At 36.5% G+C, this 21111-nt stretch overlaps 1 protein-coding gene across 2 annotated transcripts in view; it reads left to right on the top strand.

The window, feature by feature from the left end:
- Nucleotides 1-21111, top strand: part of IRAK3 (interleukin 1 receptor associated kinase 3) — a 57305-nt gene that overhangs the window by 11246 nt on the left and 24948 nt on the right. For both annotated transcript variants that reach the window (XR_006784636.1, XM_045829868.1), the window contains exons 2-6: nt 198-380; nt 9941-10005; nt 10638-10692; nt 12066-12217; nt 17992-18056. Coding sequence is in view for 1 of the 2 variants with exons in the window: in XM_045829868.1 (XP_045685824.1) it covers nt 198-380; nt 9941-10005; nt 10638-10692; nt 12066-12217; nt 17992-18056 (520 nt within the window). In the remaining variant the exon portion in view is untranslated. The remainder of the gene's footprint in view (nt 1-197; nt 381-9940; nt 10006-10637; nt 10693-12065; nt 12218-17991; nt 18057-21111) is intronic.

Here is a 21111-nt window from a genome sequence, read left to right as displayed (position 1 = left end):
TTTAGTCATCATTCGTTCTAATCATTGGACTGTGGTTATGTAAGATGTTAGTATTAAGGGAAACTGGACGAGGAATTAAACTTAGTTTAAAATAAAAAAAACTATAAAGAATTGAATAAAACACATAAGGCGCACCAAAACAAGTATTCTAATAACATGAACTATTCTTTGGTTCTTCCTATTGCAATTTCCTGCAGCGGAGCGACTTTCACGCAGCTGGCTGGATGTTCGTCACATTGAAAAATATGTAGACCAAGGTAAAAGTGGAACAAGAGAATTACTTTGGTCCTGGGCACAGAAAAACAAGACCATCGGTGACCTTTTACAGGTTCTTCAGGAGATGGGACATCATCGAGCTATCCATTTAATTGCAAATTATGGTAAACACTGAATTTTATTATATGGCTCTTGGTCCATTTTGTAGAATTGTACTTTGTAAATGTAAATATTGCATTTTATCCAAGACAATGATGGGTCATGGTATATGTCACTGATTTCTTACCAGTGGCGTTTATCTGAAGTGGACCTTACAGCTTCATAGCTTTTTTAGTGACACTTCCTTCTCTTACTACCTAATTTATGCAACACATTCATTTCTACCACTTTATAGTTCAGGGGTTTTTTAAAATTTTGTTTTACTTACAAACTACACTTTTTGAAATGTTTTATTCTTAGCAATGCAAATCGACTCTCTGCCCAAAACTCAAAAACTCTTTAAATCATAAATATAATCAGAAATGGAATATTAATACAATATAGATAATCCTGTAATTTGTTTCATCATATGATTAGAAGTTAAAAATATAATTGGGTTTCTACCCCCACATTTTAGTGCAATTGATATACCTCCAGAATAACTCTGGGATTTCTTTTATCTGCCCTGTTCTTTTTATGCCATGGCCTCTAACTCTGCTTTACCTTTTTACTGTCCACTTCACAGTGGCCTAATTTTTCTTTCTGTTTTATCTGTTTCTCATGCTGTGTCATGCTTTACTTTTAGAGTACCTGATAAGTAAAGCTCGTGAAGCTTTCTCTGTCAATAAAATAATCTCCTAATGTCACTTGCTCTGTTTACTCCACTTTAGATTTATTCATTTCAACGAGAATGGTCTTGAGTGATCTTGGGTCTTATAGACTCAGGGCTCTTAAGTTGGAAGCTTTTGAATCAGTGTCCTTATTATTTGCTTCTTTCATTCAGGAATGTTTTTATTTCTGTATATTTGCACACATACTCTTTGATAATATACTCCATGCACTTGAGTCTCTATCTTATTACTCAAAGAATTTTTGCGCGCACAAAGAGGAAATCCTGAGAGATTTGTACCAGAAAACTGTAGCTTTAGACTGACTTTTATTTTGTAGGTTTTCCATGTTGATGGGATATTACACAGGTCCCAATAGGCTTCCACCATGATATTATCTATGTAACTTGGTTAACCCCTTTTGTCTTTTGCACACCATTTCTTCACTTAGTTTCATAAAGCAGAGTGTTTCACTATGAAGCTGACAGATAAATTAAAATGCAGTGAGTCCCTGGGAACTGAAATTCAAAGCTGTATCATTATTTGAGCCTTTTCCAGCCAGTGAAACCACCCACACAACTTGCTGTTCACAGTATAAATTCACACTATTTTGATAGGACACATGGGTATGTTTTATATGTCAGTGATCTGAAATATATTCCATGGTATCTTTCATTGTCTATGTTGTTTATTTATGCAGCAGTGAATGATGTGGACTGTGAGTAGACAACAATTTCATATTCTTGGTTGACTCCTAGTCTGTTGCACATGAAGCATTGATTTTATTTTTTTAATGGGAGATTAGCTGATTGGTGGAAAGACAATTATTTACTACCCTAGTACCAGAAGATAGGTAAATCTGACATGAAGTATAGGATAGCACCTTGCCTGGAGTCCTTTACTGAGGAAAATAGCATTATTTAACTGCAATTTATTGAATAGATGCTTTGAATTATCTTTAATAACATTAATTATATAGCTTGTTAAAAGCAGCAGTGTGATGATTCACTGGAAACATTAAGTGTAGCCTGCTGAACAGATGTCTCCTATGATAGCTACTCACCGATTTAGGAATTAAGATAAAAGATTTGGTCTTTCTTTGTTGCTACCATGCACAAAGTTATCAGTTATGCAAATAAGTTATTATCCATCTACATTTCCATTTTTGCCTGCCTTTTCTTAAAATTGTTCAGTTTGGTGGAATGGTTTTCATTTTAAAGAAATTTCTTACCTTTTATTTGTCAACTTGCAGAGATCACTTTATAGACTTGGATTTTCTTATGAATCCTGCTGAGAAAGGCCTTGTATTTCTTGCTAGTCATCATTCCTGCAATTCAGCTGGCTCAAGGTGGTTTCATCCATAAAAAATTCCCTCAGATGTCAGGACATAACCAAGTCATTCAAGAAACTAAAATCTTTACTTGCTGCCATTATATTTCTAGCATGCATGTCTTTACAGATCACATTTCACATTTGTATTTCAATGATCAGCAAGTGTTTTTTAGTTTTGACATGAAATCCACAGCTTTCTGCTGGCTTCATTTCAAGTTTACCATTTTATACAACAATGAAGTATTTCCTCTCTTTTTATGAGAAACAAAAGAACAATGGCTTTAGTCCCCTTACAACCCTCAAACTTTAAATTTTTTTCCACATAACAAGACCTTATTTAGTATGTTTTTTTTCTTGCCTAATTGCACTGATTAGAATCTCTAGTATATTCCTGAATAGAAGCAGCAAGACCAGACATCCTTTACTTGTTGCTGATCTACAAGGGAAAATATTCAGTCTTTTACAGTTATGTGTGATGTTATCTGTAGGCTTTTCACAGATGTTCTTCATCAAATTAAAGAAATTCTCTTCTATTCCTATGGTTGTTATTATGATAGGTTATTGGATTTTATAGATTTTATTTTTCAATCTATTAATGTCGTATATTTCACTGCTTGGCTTTCACATATTAAGTCAATATTGGATTTCTGGGATGAATCCCACTTCGTTGTGGTATATAATCCTTCTTATGTGTTTCTAAATTTGGTTTGCTAATATTTTTTTGAGGATTTTTGCAATTATATATAAAGGATATTGGTCTGTAGTTTTCTTGTAATGTTTTGTCTGGCATTGGTATTAAGAAAATATTGGCCTCAGAATGATTTGGGAGTTGTTACCTCCTCTTCTATTTTGGAAGAATTTGTGAAGGACTGATGTTAAATCTTTTTAAATTATTGGTAGAATTCACTTGTGAATTCATCTGTACCTGGACTTTTCTTTGTGGGAAGTCTTAAAATATTAATTCAATCTTTCTTTGTTATGTGATTCTTATTTCTTCTTGAGTTAGTTTCAGTACTTTGTGTTTTCCTAAAAATCTGTTTCTATCATCTAATAATCTAATTTTTTACATACAGTTCTTTTTTTATTGAATTAATTGGAGTCATACTGGTTAACAAAATATACAGGTTTCGGGTGCACAATTCCACAACACATCATCTGTATACTCTATTGTGTGCTCACCACCCCAAGTCAAGCCTCCTTCCATCACCATTTATCCCCCCTAAGCCCTCCTCCATATTCCTCAGTCCTCCACCTCCTAGGAATCACCACACTGTTGTCCATGTCCATGAGTTTTTTTCTCTCTTTTTTTATTTTTGCTCAGTCTCCCACTCTCTTCCACCCAGGCCCCTACTCGTACCCCCCAACAGCTGTCAGTCTGCTCTCTATCTATGAGTCTGTCTCTTATTTTGCATGTTAGTTCATTTTATTCATTAGATTCCACATATGAGTGATTCCACATACGGTATTTGTCTTTCTCTGACTGGCTTATTCCACTTGGCATAATGCTCTCCAATTACCTACAGTTGTTCTTATATTCCATTATAATTGTTTTTATTTCTGTAAGGTTGGTAGTCAGGGTTCCTTTTTTGTTTTTGATTTTAGTGATTTTAGTCTTTTCTCTTTCTGGATGAATTAAATAAAGGGTTGCCAATTTTGTGATCTTTTCAAAGAAAATACTTTAGTTTCATTGATTTTTCTTTTTTCTATTCTTTATTTCATTAATTCCACTTTAATCTTAATTCTTTCCTTCTGCTTCCTTCAGTTTAATTTACTCTTCCTTTTCTAGCTTCTTAAAGTATAAGTTTTGGTTATTTCAGACATTTCTGCTTTTATTAATGTAGGAATGTACAGCTATAAATTTCACTTTAAGCATAGCTTTCACTATATTAAGTTTTGATATGTTATTATTTTCTTTTTTTAAAGATTTTATATGTTTATTTTTAGAGAGAGGGGAAGGGAGGGAGAAAGAGAAGGAGAGAAACATCCACTGGTTGCCTTGTGTAGGCATCCCCAATTGGGGACCAAACCTACAACTCAGGCATGTGCCCTGACCAGGAATCCAAGTAGCAACCTTTCATTTCTCAGAGCTATGCTCAGCCGACTATGTTTTCATTTTCATTCATTTTCAAAGTATCCTTTAATTTCCCTGTGATTTTTTTCTTATTTGTTATTTATGAGTTTGTTTACATATATTCATGAATTTGCTAAATTTCCTAAATGTTCTTTTATTACTGATTTCTACTTTAATTTCATTGTGGTCAGAGAATATGCTTTGTATGATGTCAACCCCTCCAAATTTATTGAGGCTCATTTTATTGCCTAACATATGGTCCATTCTGGAGAATATTCAATGTGCACTTGTGAAGTATGTGTATACTCTTTTGTTTGTAGATGCAATGTTCTATAGATATCTAGTAGGTCTATAATGTTTGGTTTACAGTGTTGTTCAAAGAGATTTGTTAACAATTTATTGTGTTTTATTGCTAGTCTTATAAGGAAATAATTTAAGAAACACTATAACACAATATAAAAAAATTTGAAGATGGAATTAAAATTTTCTAAACTCTGAATGAAAATGTGAGAAGTGACTATAAAATACTGTAGGGTTTTAATCTTTTGTAAGAAGCCACATAAATAGAGAACAGGCTGACAGTGCCCAGAGCGGGGAGGGGAGGGAATTTCAGGGGAAGGGGGGAAGGATTTGCAGGAACAAGTATAAAGGACATATGGACAAAAACAAGGTGGGGTGGAAACAGGAGGGAGGTGGAGAGAACTTGGGGGGTGGGCTGGGATGGGAATAAAAGGTAGAAAACTGTACTTGAACAATTAAAATAATAATAATAATAATTTTAAAAAGAAGCCACATAGACTACCTTAGTTCAGCAGAACTGTAATAGAGAGAAGTTATCGTCTAAAATTGGGGAATCGCAAGGAGAAACAAGGAGCTTCCCAGAGGGGAAAAAGCTAAAGGAGTTTAACATCAAACCAGCACCACAACAAATGTTAAAGGGCTTGCTTTAAGAAGAAGAAGAAAAAGAGGAAAATAAAACCGAGGAAAACAGTCTAACAATAAAATGGTACTATATATATGTCTATCAATAATCACCTCAAATGTAAATGGCTTAAGTGCTCCAACCAAAGACATAGGGTAGCCAAATGGGTAAGAAAACAAGACCTATATATATGCTGCCTCCAAAGAGACCCATCTCAGATCAAAAGATACACATAGACTAAAAGTAAAGGGATGGAAAAAGTCACTTCATGCAAATAGAAAAGAAAAAAAGCTGGGGTAGCAGTTCTTACATCTGACGAAATAGATTTTAAAACTAAGGCACAAAGAAGAACACTACATAATGATAAAGGGAACTATCCAAAAAGAGGCTATAACACTAGTAAACATGTACACACCCAACATAGGAGCATCTAAATATGTAAAGCAAATTATGATGGACATAACATGAAAGACTGACAAATACATTCCTAGTCAAGGGTTTTAACACACCATTGACTTCCATGGATAGATCTTCCAGGCAGAAAACCAACAAGGAGACAGCAGCCTTAAATGTCACAGTAGATCAAAAGGATTTCATTGATATCTTCAGAGGATTTCACCCCAAAACAGCAGAATATATATATGTTTCAAGTACACATGGACCATTTTCTAGGATAGACCACATGTTAAGACACAACACAAGTCTCAATAAATTTAAGAAGATTGGAATCATATCAAGCATCTTCTTGGACCACAATGCTATGAAACTAAAAATTGATCACAAGAATGCTGAAAAACACATAAAGACATAAAAGCTAAATAACATGTTATTAAACAATGAATGGGTCAACAATGAGATTAAAGAAGAAATCAAAAGATACATTGAAAGAAATGAAAATGAGGACACAACAATCCAAAATCTGTGGGACACAGCGAGAAAACCCTAAGAGGGAAATTCATAGCATTACAGGCCTATCTCAAAAAAAAAAAAAAGAAAGAAGGAAAAAGCTCAAATAAACAATATAATTTCAAACATCAAGGAACTTGAAAAAGAAAAACAAAGCCCAAAGTAAGTAGAAGGTAATTGCCCAAAGGCAATAATAAAAAGCAGAGTAGAAATGTATGAAATGGAGCCTAAATAAATAATACAAAAGATCAATAAATCTAAGAGCTGGCTCTTTGGAAAGCTAAACAAGATTGACAAACCTTTACCCAGACTCATCAAGAAAAAAACAGAAAAAATCCAAATAAGTAAAATCAGAAATGAAAGAGAAGAAATAACAACTGACACCAAAGAAATAAATAAGATTGTAAGAAAATATTATGAAGAACTATATACCAACAAACTGAAGATCCTGGATGAAATGGATAAATTCCTAGAAACATTCAGTCTTCCAAAACTAAATCAGGAAGAATCAGAGATTCTAAATAGACAGATTACACCTAGGGAAACTGAAGCAGTAATCAAAAAACGCCAAACAAATGAAAGCCCTGGACTGGATTACTTTACAGGAGAATTTTACCAAACATTCTGAGAAGTAACACCTCTGTTCCTCAAACTATTTCATAACATTCAAGAGGAGGGAGACTCCCAAGCTTATTTTGTGAGGGAGAGTTATCCTAATTGCAAAACCAGATAAAGACAACAAAGAAAGAAAATTATAAACAAATATCCCTGATGAGCAAAGATGCTAAAATCCTCAGCAAAGTATTAGCAAACCAAATACAGCAATACATCAAAAAGATCATGTGCCACAATCAAGTAGAATTTATTCCAGGGATCCAGGTTTGGTACAACATTTACAAATTAGTAAATGTGATTCATCACATAAAAAAATGAAGGCTAAAAACCACATCATCATATCAATAGATGCAGAAAAAGCATTTGATAAAATCCAGTATCCATTTATGATAAAAACTCAGCGAAGTGGGATTACAGGGAACATACCTAAATATAATAAAGGCCACATATGATGAATCCACTGCCAGCATCATGCTCAATGGATAAAAACTACAAGTTTTCCCCTTAAGATTGGGAACAAGACAGAGAGTTCCACTTTCACCTCTCTTATGCAACATAGTATTGGAAGTCCTAGCCACAGCAGTCAGACAAGAAGGAGAAATAAAAGGCATCCAAATTTGAAAGGAAGTAGTAAAACTGTCTTTATTTGCAGATGACATGATTCTGTACATTGAAAATGCCAAAGATTCCACTAAGAAATTCCTAGAACTGATCATCGAATTCATCAAATTAGCAGGATACAAAATTAATATCCAGAAGTCAGTTGCATTTTTGTATGCCAATAATGAACTAATAGAAATGGAAATCAAGAAAACAATCCCCTTCACAATAGCTTCAAGAAGAATAAAATTCCTAGGAATAAACTTAACTAAGAATGTATAAGGCCTGTACTCAGAAAGTTATAAGACACTGAAGAAAGAAATTGTAGAAGATACAAATAAGTGGAAGTACATACCGTGTTCATGGATAAGAAGAATTAACATCATTAAAATATGCATACTACCCAAAGCAATCTATAGATTCAATGTAATTCCTATGAAGATTCCAATGACATATTTCATAGAACTGGAACAAATATTTCAAAAATTCATATGGCCCACAAAGACCCTGCATAGCAACAGCAATCCTGAGAAAGAAGAACATAGTTGAAGGAATCATGCTATGTATTATCAAATTATACTATAAGGCCATAGTATTCAAAACAGTCTGATACTGGCATAAAAACAGACACATAGATCAATGGAACAGAATCAAGAGCCTGAAAATAAACCCACACCTTCATTGTCAATTAATATTTGACAGAGGCAGCAAGCACATGCAATGGGCTAAAGATATTTTATTTAATAAATGGTGTTGGGAAAATTGGGCAGATATGTACAGAAAAATGAAACTAGACTACCTTCTTACACCACACACAAGAATAAATTCAAAATGTATCAAATGTTACATTAAATGTTAGACCTGAAACCATAAAAATTCTAGAAGAAAACATAGGCAGCAAAATCTCAGACATTTTTAGTGGGCATGTCTCCCCACGCAAGGGAAAAAAAAAAAACAAATGGGACTACATCAAACTAAACAGTTTTGCACAGCAAAGGAAATTGTCAAAACAAAATGAAAAGACAACCCACAGAATGGGAGAAAGGAGTTAATATCCAAAATTTTCAAAGTACTTACAAAACTCAATAGGAAAAAAGCAAACAACCCAATTACAAAATTGGCAAAGCACCTGCATAGACAGTCCTTCAAAGAGGACATACAGATGGCCAATAGACACATGAAAAGATTCTCAACATCACTAATCATCAAAGAAATACAAGTTAAAGCCACAGTGAGATGCCATCTCATACTGGTCAGAATGGCTATCATTAATAAATCAACAAACAACAAGTGCTGGCGAGAAGGATGTGTAGAAAAGGGAACCTTAGTGCACTGTTGGTGGGAATGCAGACTGGTGCAGCCACCGTGGAAAGCAGTATGGAGATACCTCAAAAAATTGAAATGGAACTGCATTTGACCCAGCAAAACCACTTCTGGGAATATATCCAAAGGAACCTGAAACACTAATTCAAAAGAATATGAGCACCCCTATCTATGTTCATTGCAGCATTATTTACAATTGCCAAGAAATGGAAGCAGCCTAAGTGCCTATCAATACATGAGTGGATAAAACAACTATGGTACATTTACACAATAAAATACTACTTGGCTGTGAAGAAGAAGAAAATTTTACCCTTTGCAAGAGTATGGATGGATCTGGTGAACATTATGCTAAGTGAAATAAGCCAGTCAGAGAAAGACAAATACCATATAATTTCACTCATATGTGGAATCTAATGAACAGACTGAACTAATAATCGAAACAGACAGATTCATAGATGGAGAGCAGATGACAGCTAGTTGGGGGTGGGGAAGTTAGTGGGTGGAGGGATTGAGCAAAATGAAAGAGGACTCATGGAGATCGACAGCCATGTGGTTGATTGCTGGTAGGAGGGAGATGTAATGGACAAAATGTAATGTAAAAAATATATAATAAAGATTAAATTTAAAATAAAATAAAATTGGGGAGTGGCAGTAGATGTTTAGTGTTTAATTCACACACAAACATGCACACACATACATACCTCTAATACCTTATAACACAAGGTAGGATATAAAATAAACTAACCCGGGGAAATATAACCCCATTATTGAAAAAAATTAAAATATATATGCAAAAGATAATGTTCCTTTTTCCTTTCAATTTTTTACTTTATACTATAATATCTTTAATAATGTCTAACAATAGTGTAAGGTAGATATTCATGTTTTAAGTGAACTAAAGTATGTTTGCATAATATTTGATCATTAGAATGCTATTCAGATGCAAATTTGTAACTATTCAACGGGAATGAAACTGAGCTTTAGAAATGAATGTTGCTATCAAAGTGTTTATATTCACAGTCTAAATTCATATGGCCCAAAACCATATGGATCAAAACCAAGAAAGGATCAAAACCAAGAAAGGATCAAAACCAAGTTTATTAGGAACATAATTTCATTGTTTTATCTAGCTCCCCTTATTTCTTTCAGGAGCAGCTTTGAATCCCTCAGAACCGAGACATCAGGGAGATGAATTTCCAAACATGTTCTCCAAGGTAGAGTGTGTATGCACAGTTAATGGCCCTTGAACTCTGTTGCATATGTAATTGAGCATAGGAATGAAATTATCAAACATAAAATGCTGGACTTGTAGGTACTAATTTAAAAGCAGAAAAGCCTTAGCTCTCTTGCCATCTATTCTTTGCTTATTTGAGGATTCAGAAAATTAGAGATTCATAAATGTTTGAAGAGTTAAGAACTTTCTGCTTCCAGTGATCTGTTAGAGATGAGACTTAAAACTATTAAGGGTACTGTGAGTTATGCATTTGTCTTAACTCAACTTTTCATTTTCCTGTTCTAACTGGTGTTTTGCATATTGCTATTAGCTTTTATTAAAGCAAATTAGCAGTGATCATTTTTATAGCAATAGAAGTCATTTAAAATTGACTGTCACTGACTATGACGTTGACACTTGAGTTTTCACAGTTGGCCTGGAAGCCTTAAATATAGATAGGCAATGAATACTATTGAATAAAATAAAATAATTTTGCTTTCTACTCATTTTCCTCTAAGTTAGATTTCACTCTGTTGAACAGTGTAGTCCAGGGGGAGCTTTGGATTTTGCTGAGGTTCTGTTCTACCTACACTTATGAAACTGAATTTCTATAACATGTTTTTCTTCTCTTAGGAAACAGCCAATGTCACAGTGGATAATGTTCTTATTCCTGAAGATAATAAAAAAGGTAAAACAAAAAACCCCCCAAACACCCCAATTTCTTTCTTTTTCTTTTTAAAGATTTTATTTATTTATTTTTAGAGAGAGGGAAAGGAAGGAAAAAGGAGAGAAGCATCAATGTGTGGTTGCCTCTTATCCACCCCCCACCAGGGACCTGGCCTGCAACCTGAGCATGTGCCCTGACTGGGAATCAAACCTGCAACCCTTTGGTTCGCAGGTCAGTGTTTAATCCACTGGGCTACACCAGCCAGGGCCCCAATTTCTTTTAAATCATTCTTTCAATTAAGTCAATTGAAGGGGGAAATATCTAATAAATATGTTAACTGTTCATTAATACGTGGATTCAGAATAAAAATTTTTATAGATATCAAAATATTTGTAATTTTGACTGAGCCAGTTCTGATGGATGGTATATTATTGTGATATTTAAAATCTATTGGCCAATTGAGGTCTCAGGGGAATTTCTTATTTTCTGTTAGTGAAATTTGCTGTTTTCATGTGTTATAGGAAAGCATTTAAAAATTAAATTGGGTTCTATATAGTTTTAGAAATTTTCATAGCATTTTCAGAGATTTTTAGAGATGTTCATAGAGCAATTCAGAAAGTCACTATGAAAATCCAGTTATTTTGTACATCGACTTTCCTACTTTATTAGCAGAGAGAATAAATTTGTCTTAGCTAGCAATCATTCTGATAAAATTTAATGGCTATCTAAGGCTCCCTTGTCTAAACTTTGCTACTAGAGCTGATGCTTCTTTGGTTCAAAAGAGATTTAGAAAAATTTGGTCCTTTAAGATTTAGCAATAAGGTCTAAATCAAACACTAAATGTGGAAATAGTACCAAAATTGGGTTCTGAAGGATTTAGCCAAGCTTTTGCCTTTGAATTTGTATTTGATTATCTTTTCAATGTTTCCTCCCCATCTCTACTTTAGCGTCTTCCTAATTTACTCCAAGTAAATTAGGCATTTAGAATATTTGGCTTATGAAATATGTTTCCATCAGTCGTTCTTAGAAAATATTGTTTAGTCATACATATCAAGATTTCCACTAATAAAGGTGTGTGTGTATGTGTGTTTACTGGTTTTAGGTTTATAGTTCTAATGACAAAGAAACAGAATCTTGGAAAAGTTCCCCCAACTATGCTTTTTGGCTAATCTTTTAGGAAAGGTGATAGAATCACTGTGCTATTATGGAAATATCTAAAAGGCCATCTGCTCTGAAATGGGGGGGGGGGGCAGAGAGCACGTGGTAGGCCTCACCCGACTGACTCTGGTCTCTGATGTGTTTCTAATGTGGAAATCCTGATTCTTTATAATGGTGGCATTGACTCTTAAAAAAAGGAAAAGGTAACTTATCTTCTTCCTACTTTCCTTCCTAAGGAATGTTGCTTAAATCCTCTATCAGTTTTCAAAACATCATAGAAGGAACCAACAACTTCCACAAAGACTTCCTAATTGGAGAAGGGGAGATTTTTGAGGTATACAGAGTGGAGATCCAAAACCAAACCTATGCCATTAAGTTATTTAAACAGGTATGGAAAGAATTAATATCACAGGATATTAATTCTATTTATTTGCTAATACTGTATTTTTAGGACTATAATATACACTGGACCATAAGATGCACCTAGGTTTTAGAGGAGGAAAAAAAAATTTGAAGCAAAAAATGTGGTAAAATATTTAGTAACATAAACAACATAGGCTGCCGCCCCCCATACCCCCACACAGTGAGCCAGGTAAGCTACATTCGGACTACGAGACACACACCCCTTTTCCTCCCAAATTTTGGGGGGAGTGCATCTTATAGTCCAAAAAGTATGATATTTCATATTAGAATGTGTCATGTTTTCATCAAGATTGAGAAGATGTGTGTTTGAAAATAAAATTTCATAAATAAAATAAGATATGTGACCTCTGGTGACTGGGAAATGAATGCCTGTCTTGTAGGAATGTGGAAGTTAAATCCTTCCCATCCCCAGATATACTGCATGAGAAACTTTTCTGAAAAGTCTTGCAGGGCCTTTGGGACTTTGCTTCAGATGGTCAGATTGTGCCTGACGCTCCAGTGTTCATTCACGTTTGTTTTTTTAGGGTCGGAAGTATCCCTTCTGGGCAGCCTCACAGGCCAAGCCACAGACTGGCATCCTGTGTTACTTTATGAATTCTCTGCCGTCACAGTTCAGGAGTGCAGGAGTGCAAGCAAGAGCAGCAAGGCAATGGTCAGAGCAGGAGATTGGGAGACAGCTGAGTGATGGCAGCCAGTAAAGCAGAAAGGGTGTGGAGGAATCCAACTCAGGAGTCAGGAAGAGATAAGTACACAGCATACACCTGAGAGAGCTGCTCTTCATGTCCTTCACTGTCAGGCAACAATTAATAAACATTTTCTAAATTCCTGTATGGGTTGGGTACTGAGCATGCAGAGATGAATAAGCCATATCCTCAAGTTGCTCACAGCCTTACAGGCAGAAACAGCTGGCAAAAATTAATTGCAGTGTGAGAAGTTCTTTAGCAAAGATTTTTTTTCTTTAATTATTTTTTTTAATTTATTGATTATGCTATTACATTTGTCCCTTTTCCCCCCTTCCCTCCCCTCCACCCTGTACCCCCTCTCCCACCCACATTCCCCCCCCTTTAGTTCACTTCCATGTGCAATTCTTATGAGTTCTTTAGCTTCTACCTTTCCCGTACTATTCTTGCCCTCCCCCTATCTATTTTCAACCTACATTCTATGCTACTTATTCTCTATACCTTTCCCCCCCTCCCCCCCCACCCCCCCCCCTGTTGCTAGCCCTCCATGTGCCCTCCATTTCTGTGGTTCTGTTCCTGTTCTAGTTGTTTACTTAGTTTCTTTTGGTTTTGCTTTAGGTGTAATTGTTAATAATTGTGAGTTTGCTGTCCTTTTACTATACATGTCTTTTTCTTTATCTTCTTTTCTTAGATAAGTCCCTTTAGCATTTCATAAAATAAAGGCTTGGTGATGATGAACTCCTTTAATTTGACCTTATCTGAAAAGCACTTTATCTTCCCTTCCATTCTAAATGACAGCTTTGCTGGATAGAGCAATCTGGGATGTAGGTCCTTGTCTTTCATGACTTGGAATATTTCTTTCCAGCCCCTTCTTGCCTGTAAGGTCTCTTTGGAGAAATCAGCTGACAGTCTGATGGGAACTCCTTTGTAGGTTACTGTCCCCTTATCTCTTGCTGCTTCTAGGATTCTCTCCTTCGTTTTTACCTTGGCTAATGTAATTATGATGTGCCTTGGTGTGTTTCTTCTTGGGTCCAACTTCTTTGGGGCTCTCTGAGCTTCTTGGATTTCTTGGAAGACTGTTTCCTTTGCCAGAATGGGGAAGTTCTCCTTTATTATTTGTTCAAATAACTTTTCCACTTGTTGCTCCTCCCCTTCTGGTACCCCCTATAATTCGAATGTTGGAACGTTTAAAGGTGTCCTGGATGTTCCCAAGGCTCTCCTCGATTTTTTTTAATTCTTATTTCATCATGCTTTCCTGCTTGGTTGATTCTATCTTCCTTCTGGTCCACTGTATTGTTTTGAGACTCAGATTCCTTCCTTTCTCTATTGGCTCTCCTCCGCATATCTTCCTGCATCTCTTTTATGGTAACCTGCATCCTTTCATCTAAATTGCGCCCAAAATCAACCAATTCCGTGAGCTTTCTAATCACCAGCGTTTTGAACTGTGCATCTGATAAATTGGCTATTTCTTGGTCGCTCAAAAGGATGAGTCCTGGGGGACTGATCTGCTCTGTTGCACACATGTCTTATGTCTTTCCCTGTCTCTCTCCTTTCCGGACTGGTTGCTCTTGTTAAGGTGGGGGGTGGAGCCTTAGGTGTTCACCGGGGCTGGGCGCCCCAGTCGCTAGATTGTGACGTTATATGTGGGGGTGGGGGCGGGGGCGGGAGGGAATCAATGGCGGCAGTTCAATTCTCCTGGGCCCAGACCTTTCCCGGGGCTCCTGGGCTGCGAGCTCTGCCCTGGTCCACAATCGCTGCCCCACTGGGTCCGGCAGCCGCAGCTTGCGTACTCAGGGTCCACCGCTGCGTTCCTGCGCCCGATGGCTGTCGCGCCCGATTCCGCGCCAAATTTCCCCCGACCTCCGTGCGCTGCCGACCCGCGCCAGCCCCGCGCCCGCTCGGCTCGTTGTCTCCTACCAGTCTGGATGTACGGGTCTACTTCAACTTCTTGGCTGTCCGACTTCCATTCAGATGAATCCCCTGTCGGTTCTGGGTGTTATGCTGACTGTATTTTATTGTTGTTCTAATCTTGGTTGTGCGAGGAGGTACGGTGCGTCCACCTATTCCTCCATCTTGCCGGAAGTCCTTCTTTAGCAAAGATTTGTCCAAAAGATCCTGGGAACCCATAAAATAACTAGAGAGGGGTGCATCCAGCACCCAGAAGAGAGCCTGACACAGAGTAACCACTCAATAAACAGTTCTACAGTTAACAAATGGGAAAGTGGATGAAAGGAAGTGAACTTTCAGCTGGATTTTGAAGGGTGAGTAGGATTTTAGCAGGCAGTGAGGGAGGGGGAGCATTTTTGTGGTGAAATAAACAGCAGGTGCAAAGGCCTGGAGGTGCAGGCAGGAAAGCAGACGTCTTACTCATTAATAATAGATCCTTCAGTGGAGTAGAGGTTAGTGTGGGGGTGGAAGGGTAGTGGCAGAAGATGATACTGGAAAGACAGGTTAAGTTCATGGATGATTTTTAAGAGGGAGAGTGAAAAGACTGGATTTATGTTTTTAAAATAGAACTTGGGTTACAGGTTAGAGGAAGGGCTGGAAGTGGGCAGGAGCATTGGAGTAAAGTAAAGGGGGCAAGAGCTTAGACTGGAGCTGCAAAGACCTGGTAGAGGGATATTTCAGATGTGTAAGTTAAGAAATGGATAGACCTTAAACCAACTTTCTCAACCCTAATATTAGAATCACGCTGGGAGCTTTTAAAAAGGGAGCCCCTGAGTGTCTGGTTAGGTCAGAGAAGTGGCAGTGGTGGCAGGCATCAGTGTTTTTAAAGAGCTTCCCAGGTGGTTCATAGGTAGCCTGTGTTGAGAACCCCTGCTGTGAGGCAGGGCAGAGGCAGTGGGAGTGGTGAGGAGAAGGTATATCTGAGAGGTGATATGAAATGCACCCAAAATACTGATCTGGTAGATAGGGCTGGGGAAAGAAGGGAGAAGGAGGGAGGGCCTCAAGTGAATCCTACTTTGCAGCTGAGATTACAGGGAGTTTAAAAAAAAATGTTAGCCCAATTTCTCCATTTCCTCAAATTACATGTTGACCACTAATTCTAGACATCTCAAAATTTCTGATAAGATGAATCATCTAATAAAGAAATGAAACCATCTACTGGTAAAACCACTTAACAAAGAGAATGTGTTTACTCTGGCGGTGGCCTAACCAAAGCCTGTTTCTTGGGGCCATTGCATCTCTGGCCCCATTAGTACATTCTCTTACGGTTGTGCCCCAGCCACTTCCCCAAAGGCTCCATCCGTGACCTTCCTCTTCCCTCTGCAGCTACCACCAACTCACACTTCCCTTTGTGGGTTTTCTTTCCGGGACTCTGGCTTCAGGATGAGATGTCTTTGCTTCTAGAACTCCTTCCCTTCCTGACCCAGAGACAATTATTTCTCTGATTGCCTCTGCTCCCTCCAGCATGGTTTTGCTGACCCTCCTTATGTGCAGTCACAGCACCACAGCATTATATCATAGTGTTGATTTCCTCATCCTTGTCTCCCAATAGACTAGAAGATTTCCTTTAAAGGGTTCTTATTTAACTTTGTATCCAGTGCCTCATTACAGGGCCTAATCCATAGTAATTACTCAATAAATGTTTGTTGAACAATGAAATGAATGACAAATGACTTTTTAATGAATTTAGCTGCTGAGCTCTAGGAGTAAGCAGACAGGAGGTGATAAAGGTACCAAGAACTAGAGACTGTGCAGTCCTACACACACTCATACAAACACACCCACACACACATTTATCAGAAAGATGAGATAATCTAATGAAGCTTGAGCCACAGAGCATTTGAGCCTTTTTTTTAAAGGTGGTTCTGTAAAATTGGACATTAACTTTAATAGCCTTTTGTAGAGGGACTGAAGCAGGGAAATGTACTAGATGTGTTAAACAGGTGCCTCCAACACCTGGAGAGCTGACAATTCTGATTAGGCACATCTGGGCAGGGATCTGAAATCAAGCATTTCTCACCAAATCTGGGTGAAGCTGACATTCCTCGTGCACACACTACACTTTGAACAGCAAGAATACTAGCCTCACATGAACACAGAAACAAACCCTTTCATTTTTCAGATTAAGAAAATCATGACCCTGAGGTTAAGTGACAAAAAGTCACAAATAGTTTTAGAAGTAGGCCTGGGACCCAATCCACTTGGATCACACCACAATGTTTTTTTCATATAAATTCTCATAAAGGTGTCTTTGAGTATGATTTGTCAGCCTAGTTTATTGTTTCTGACTTCCTGAATTAACTTGGAAAATAGCTTCCAATGTTACTGGATTTCTCCCTCTTTATTCCTGAGGAGAGAGAGCTCTGAAAACTCTGCCCTGTCTAGCATTTATAAATGATAGAAACTTACAGCTAATGGGATGGAGGAGCACACTTAATTTAACTCTTTTATGTAAAAGTTAGGAACCTGAGATTCAGACATGCAATGACCTGGGGTGTATGAAGCCGCTGACAACAGTACCAGGTACAGAGCAAGTGCTCAGTACAATGTCATTGAACTCATTAATTTATTCAGTAAATATTTGCCAGGCACAAGGCTAGCTTCTGAAGCATCTTTGAAGAGTTATATTTTTATTTGCTTCATAAATCCATCTTTTCAAAATCAATACAGAGGTGAACTTGAACCATCATAATTCAAACGACCCAAGTCACAAATGCCAAACTAGTGAAATCAGTTTTAACCAGAATACAGCAATCACAAATCGGATTCTTTATGAGATCAAGGGGGGATTTCTAAGTGTCACGAGATTTTCTTTGAATACATATATTTTTTAATTTATGAAAAAGATGAAAGAATTTGAATATAAAATGTGGCAATGTGGTACATTGCATGAAAACTTTTCATTTAATAGCTTGGTTCTTAATCTGTTTGGGGTTAACAGATGTTTGAAAAGCTGATTAAATCTAAGGATCCTCTTCTCAGAAAAATGTGTCTTTGCATTTATACCAAAAAGTTCATCTAATTTTAGGAAGACTATAGGACCTAGGCTAAGAATCCTAGAGATAGACACCCTTTCCTTGATTTTTTTCTTGTTTTTCTGTATGATATTTAGGAGAAAAAAATGCAGTGCAAGAAACAATGGAAGAGGTTTTTATCTGAGCTCGAAGTTCTACTACTGTAAGTATATTTTGCCTGGAATTTTTTCCTTTGTGCCTGGTTTACATCTTTTTGTTCATCTTTGATTCTACAGCATGGAGCTTGGCATGGTTGGCATTTAATAAATGTGATATTAGAACTTTGGGTAAATATCTGACATTTGTTTTAAGTATATTTCTTAGAATGTACATTTTAAAATAGGCCATTTACATAATTCATTTGAACATTTTAACAAGAAGCTGTCATGAGGAAGTAGGTTAAATCGTGTGTGACTAACATGGCTGAGTATAAAATAATTCTTAGAACTTTAGAATTGTATATATTTTACCATTTCCTCCTTCCTTAGAGACATTCCAGTCAAGAAACTGTTTTGTCCATAAAACCGTCCTCAAAGAAGAGTTTTAGACAAAGAAATCAAGTGTTTTGATACACATATTATTTTCTGGGAATTTGTTTGTGAGCCTGAGAGTCCTTGGGGACAAACTAAAATTACTTCATTTTTATACATATTCATACATGCAGCTGTGCAGCCTACCTCATCGAAGGCCCCTAACCCTAAAGAGTTCACTCATCACCCTTCACAAATAGAAAATGTTCTTTTGCAATGTTTTCTAAACCAATATGTGACTGGGGGGAGGGGTATCAATCCTTCTGCTCTTATACCCAGGCCCAGAAATCAAAACATTAAAGGTTAATTCTAAAAACTTAATATATGTCATTTAATCAATGGAAAACTGAAGCCAAAATTACAATAAAGTTTTTATATTTAAGCTTTATTTATTTGCTTATGAATAAGTTGAAACATTTCAAAATTCCAAAAGTGCAAAAGGATGAACAAAAAAACAATTTCTTCCACTATTATCATCCAACCACACAGCTGATTTTCCCAAAGGCAATCACATTGTTGATGCCTCGTACACCTTTCTGGAGAGAGTTTCTATGTAACCATTCATGTCTTTAGTCTTCTATTTTCCCTCTTTTCCCACAAGAGGTTGCACACTTTGTTCATTTTGCTCTTTTTGGTATTCCATTGTGTGCTCTACTGTAATTTAATTAAACATTCCTTTACTGATGGGTTTTTATTTTATCTTTTATTGAAAAATAATGCTGCAACAAGAAAACCTTTACATATGTTATTTCATACCTGTTTGAATATATCTAAGATAAATTTATATAAATAAAATTATAGGGTCAATAATTTGGTGATATGTATGACGTATTACCAAATTGTCCTTCACTAGAAGTTACACCAAGTTATACTTATACCAGCCATATGTAAGAGCGCTTGGTTCCCCATTCTTGCCAACATAGCGTTTATTCTTTTTTTTAAGATTTTATGTATTTACTCTTAGAGAGAAGGGAAGGGAAGGAGAAAGAGAGGGAGAGGAACATCAATGTGTGGTTGTCTCTCGTGAGCCCCCAACTGGGGACCTGGCCCACAACCCAGGCGTGTGCCCTGACTGGGAATCGGACTGGCAACCCTTTGGTTCACAGGCCAGTGCTCAATCCACCGAGCCATACCAGCCAGGGCATAGCATTTATTCTTAACTTTTAATTTTTGCCAGTGTGCTAGGTAGAAATAGTTTCTCAGAGTAGTTTAAGTTCCTTTGTATATTATGAGTGAATCTTTTTATATATTAAGAGATATGAAATATAACATCTTTTTCCCCATTTTTATTGGACTGTTGTGTACTTTTCTTAATGGTTTATAAGATCATTTTATATATTAGAGAAAATTACTCCTGTTTTATGTTATGAGATACAAGTAATTTTTTATGCCATGTGTCTTTGCTTATTCTAGTTTTCACCATGTGGAAATGGTTTTCATGTAGTTGAATTTAATATTTTCAACTATATTTTCCTTTATAAAGTCTGGGTTTTATATCAAAGTTTGAAAGGCCTCCCCCACTGATAGTTTATAAAATAATATTGCCATTTTTTCCCAATACTTTTATGATTTTATTTTTTACATTCATATATCTGATTCATTTGGATTTATTCTGTTAAGGTATTTATGCATTAATTTAAAGAGAATTAACAACTGATGTTGAATATTCCTCATGTGTCATCATTATTATTTATATTGCTAATATTTATTTACCAAGAACTTTACATGTATTAATTCTTTAATCCTATCTGGTAATCACAGGATTACCTATGTGGTAATGAACTTACCTATTAGGTAAGTACTGCTATTATCCCTGTTTTACAGATGAAGAAATAAAGATAGGTCCCATTTTTTTTACAAGATCCAATTTATTTCCTAAATCATCTTCAGTCTCCCTGGTCTCAGAGATTTACTTATAAATAAGTCAGATGCAGCTTTCACCTTTCAGAACATAGTATCTGAGATGTTTGGAGTGGGATCAGGAGAGAAGTGCATAAGTAAATAGGCAATTTCGGTAAATTAAGTGATAAGATGAGGAAGTACAGAACACTGCAGAAACAGGAAATGGTACCTTGGAAGGGGGGTGGGGATGAGCCACAGAGTAAGCTTCTTGGAAAAAGTAACATCTAAGCTGAGACCTGAGGATGGATTTTTTGTTTTTTATTTTTTTAATATCAAGGGAACTGCTTAATTCTTGTGCTTTGAATAGAGTTGGAAACATCTTAGAATGTGGCTTCTGATTCTTTTTTTTTTCCTTCTTCTTCAAGAAAGGGGAAAGAACCTAATAATTTCTGAGGATCTGGGATTTGGCTAAAGGTTTAAACTTTAATTTTCATAAGAATCTCAGGAAGTAGGTTTTTTACCTACTTCCATAGACTGGCTGGCTTAAACAGCCAAAATTTATTTCTCACAGTTCTGGAGTCTGAGATGTCCAAGATCAAGGCAGATTTAATTCTTGTGAGGACTCTCTTCCTGGCTTGCAGATGACTGCCTTCTTGTTTTGTCCTCAAGTGGCGAAGAGAGGGAGCAAACTCTTTGGTGTTTCTCCTCATAAGGGCACTAATTCCATCATGAAGACTCCACCCTCATGACCTCATCTAACCCTAATTACCTCCCAAAGGCATCATTATGAAACATCATCACACTGGGGGTTCTGCTTTCAACATATAGATGGGGTGGGGCACAATT

This window comes from Phyllostomus hastatus, unplaced genomic scaffold, assembly GCF_019186645.2.
Source record: "Phyllostomus hastatus isolate PE091 unplaced genomic scaffold, TTU_PhHast_1.1 phas_scaffold_93, whole genome shotgun sequence".
In the NCBI taxonomy this organism is placed as follows: Eukaryota; Metazoa; Chordata; class Mammalia; order Chiroptera; family Phyllostomidae; genus Phyllostomus; species Phyllostomus hastatus.
This window is presented reverse-complemented; position numbering and strand designations above follow the sequence as displayed.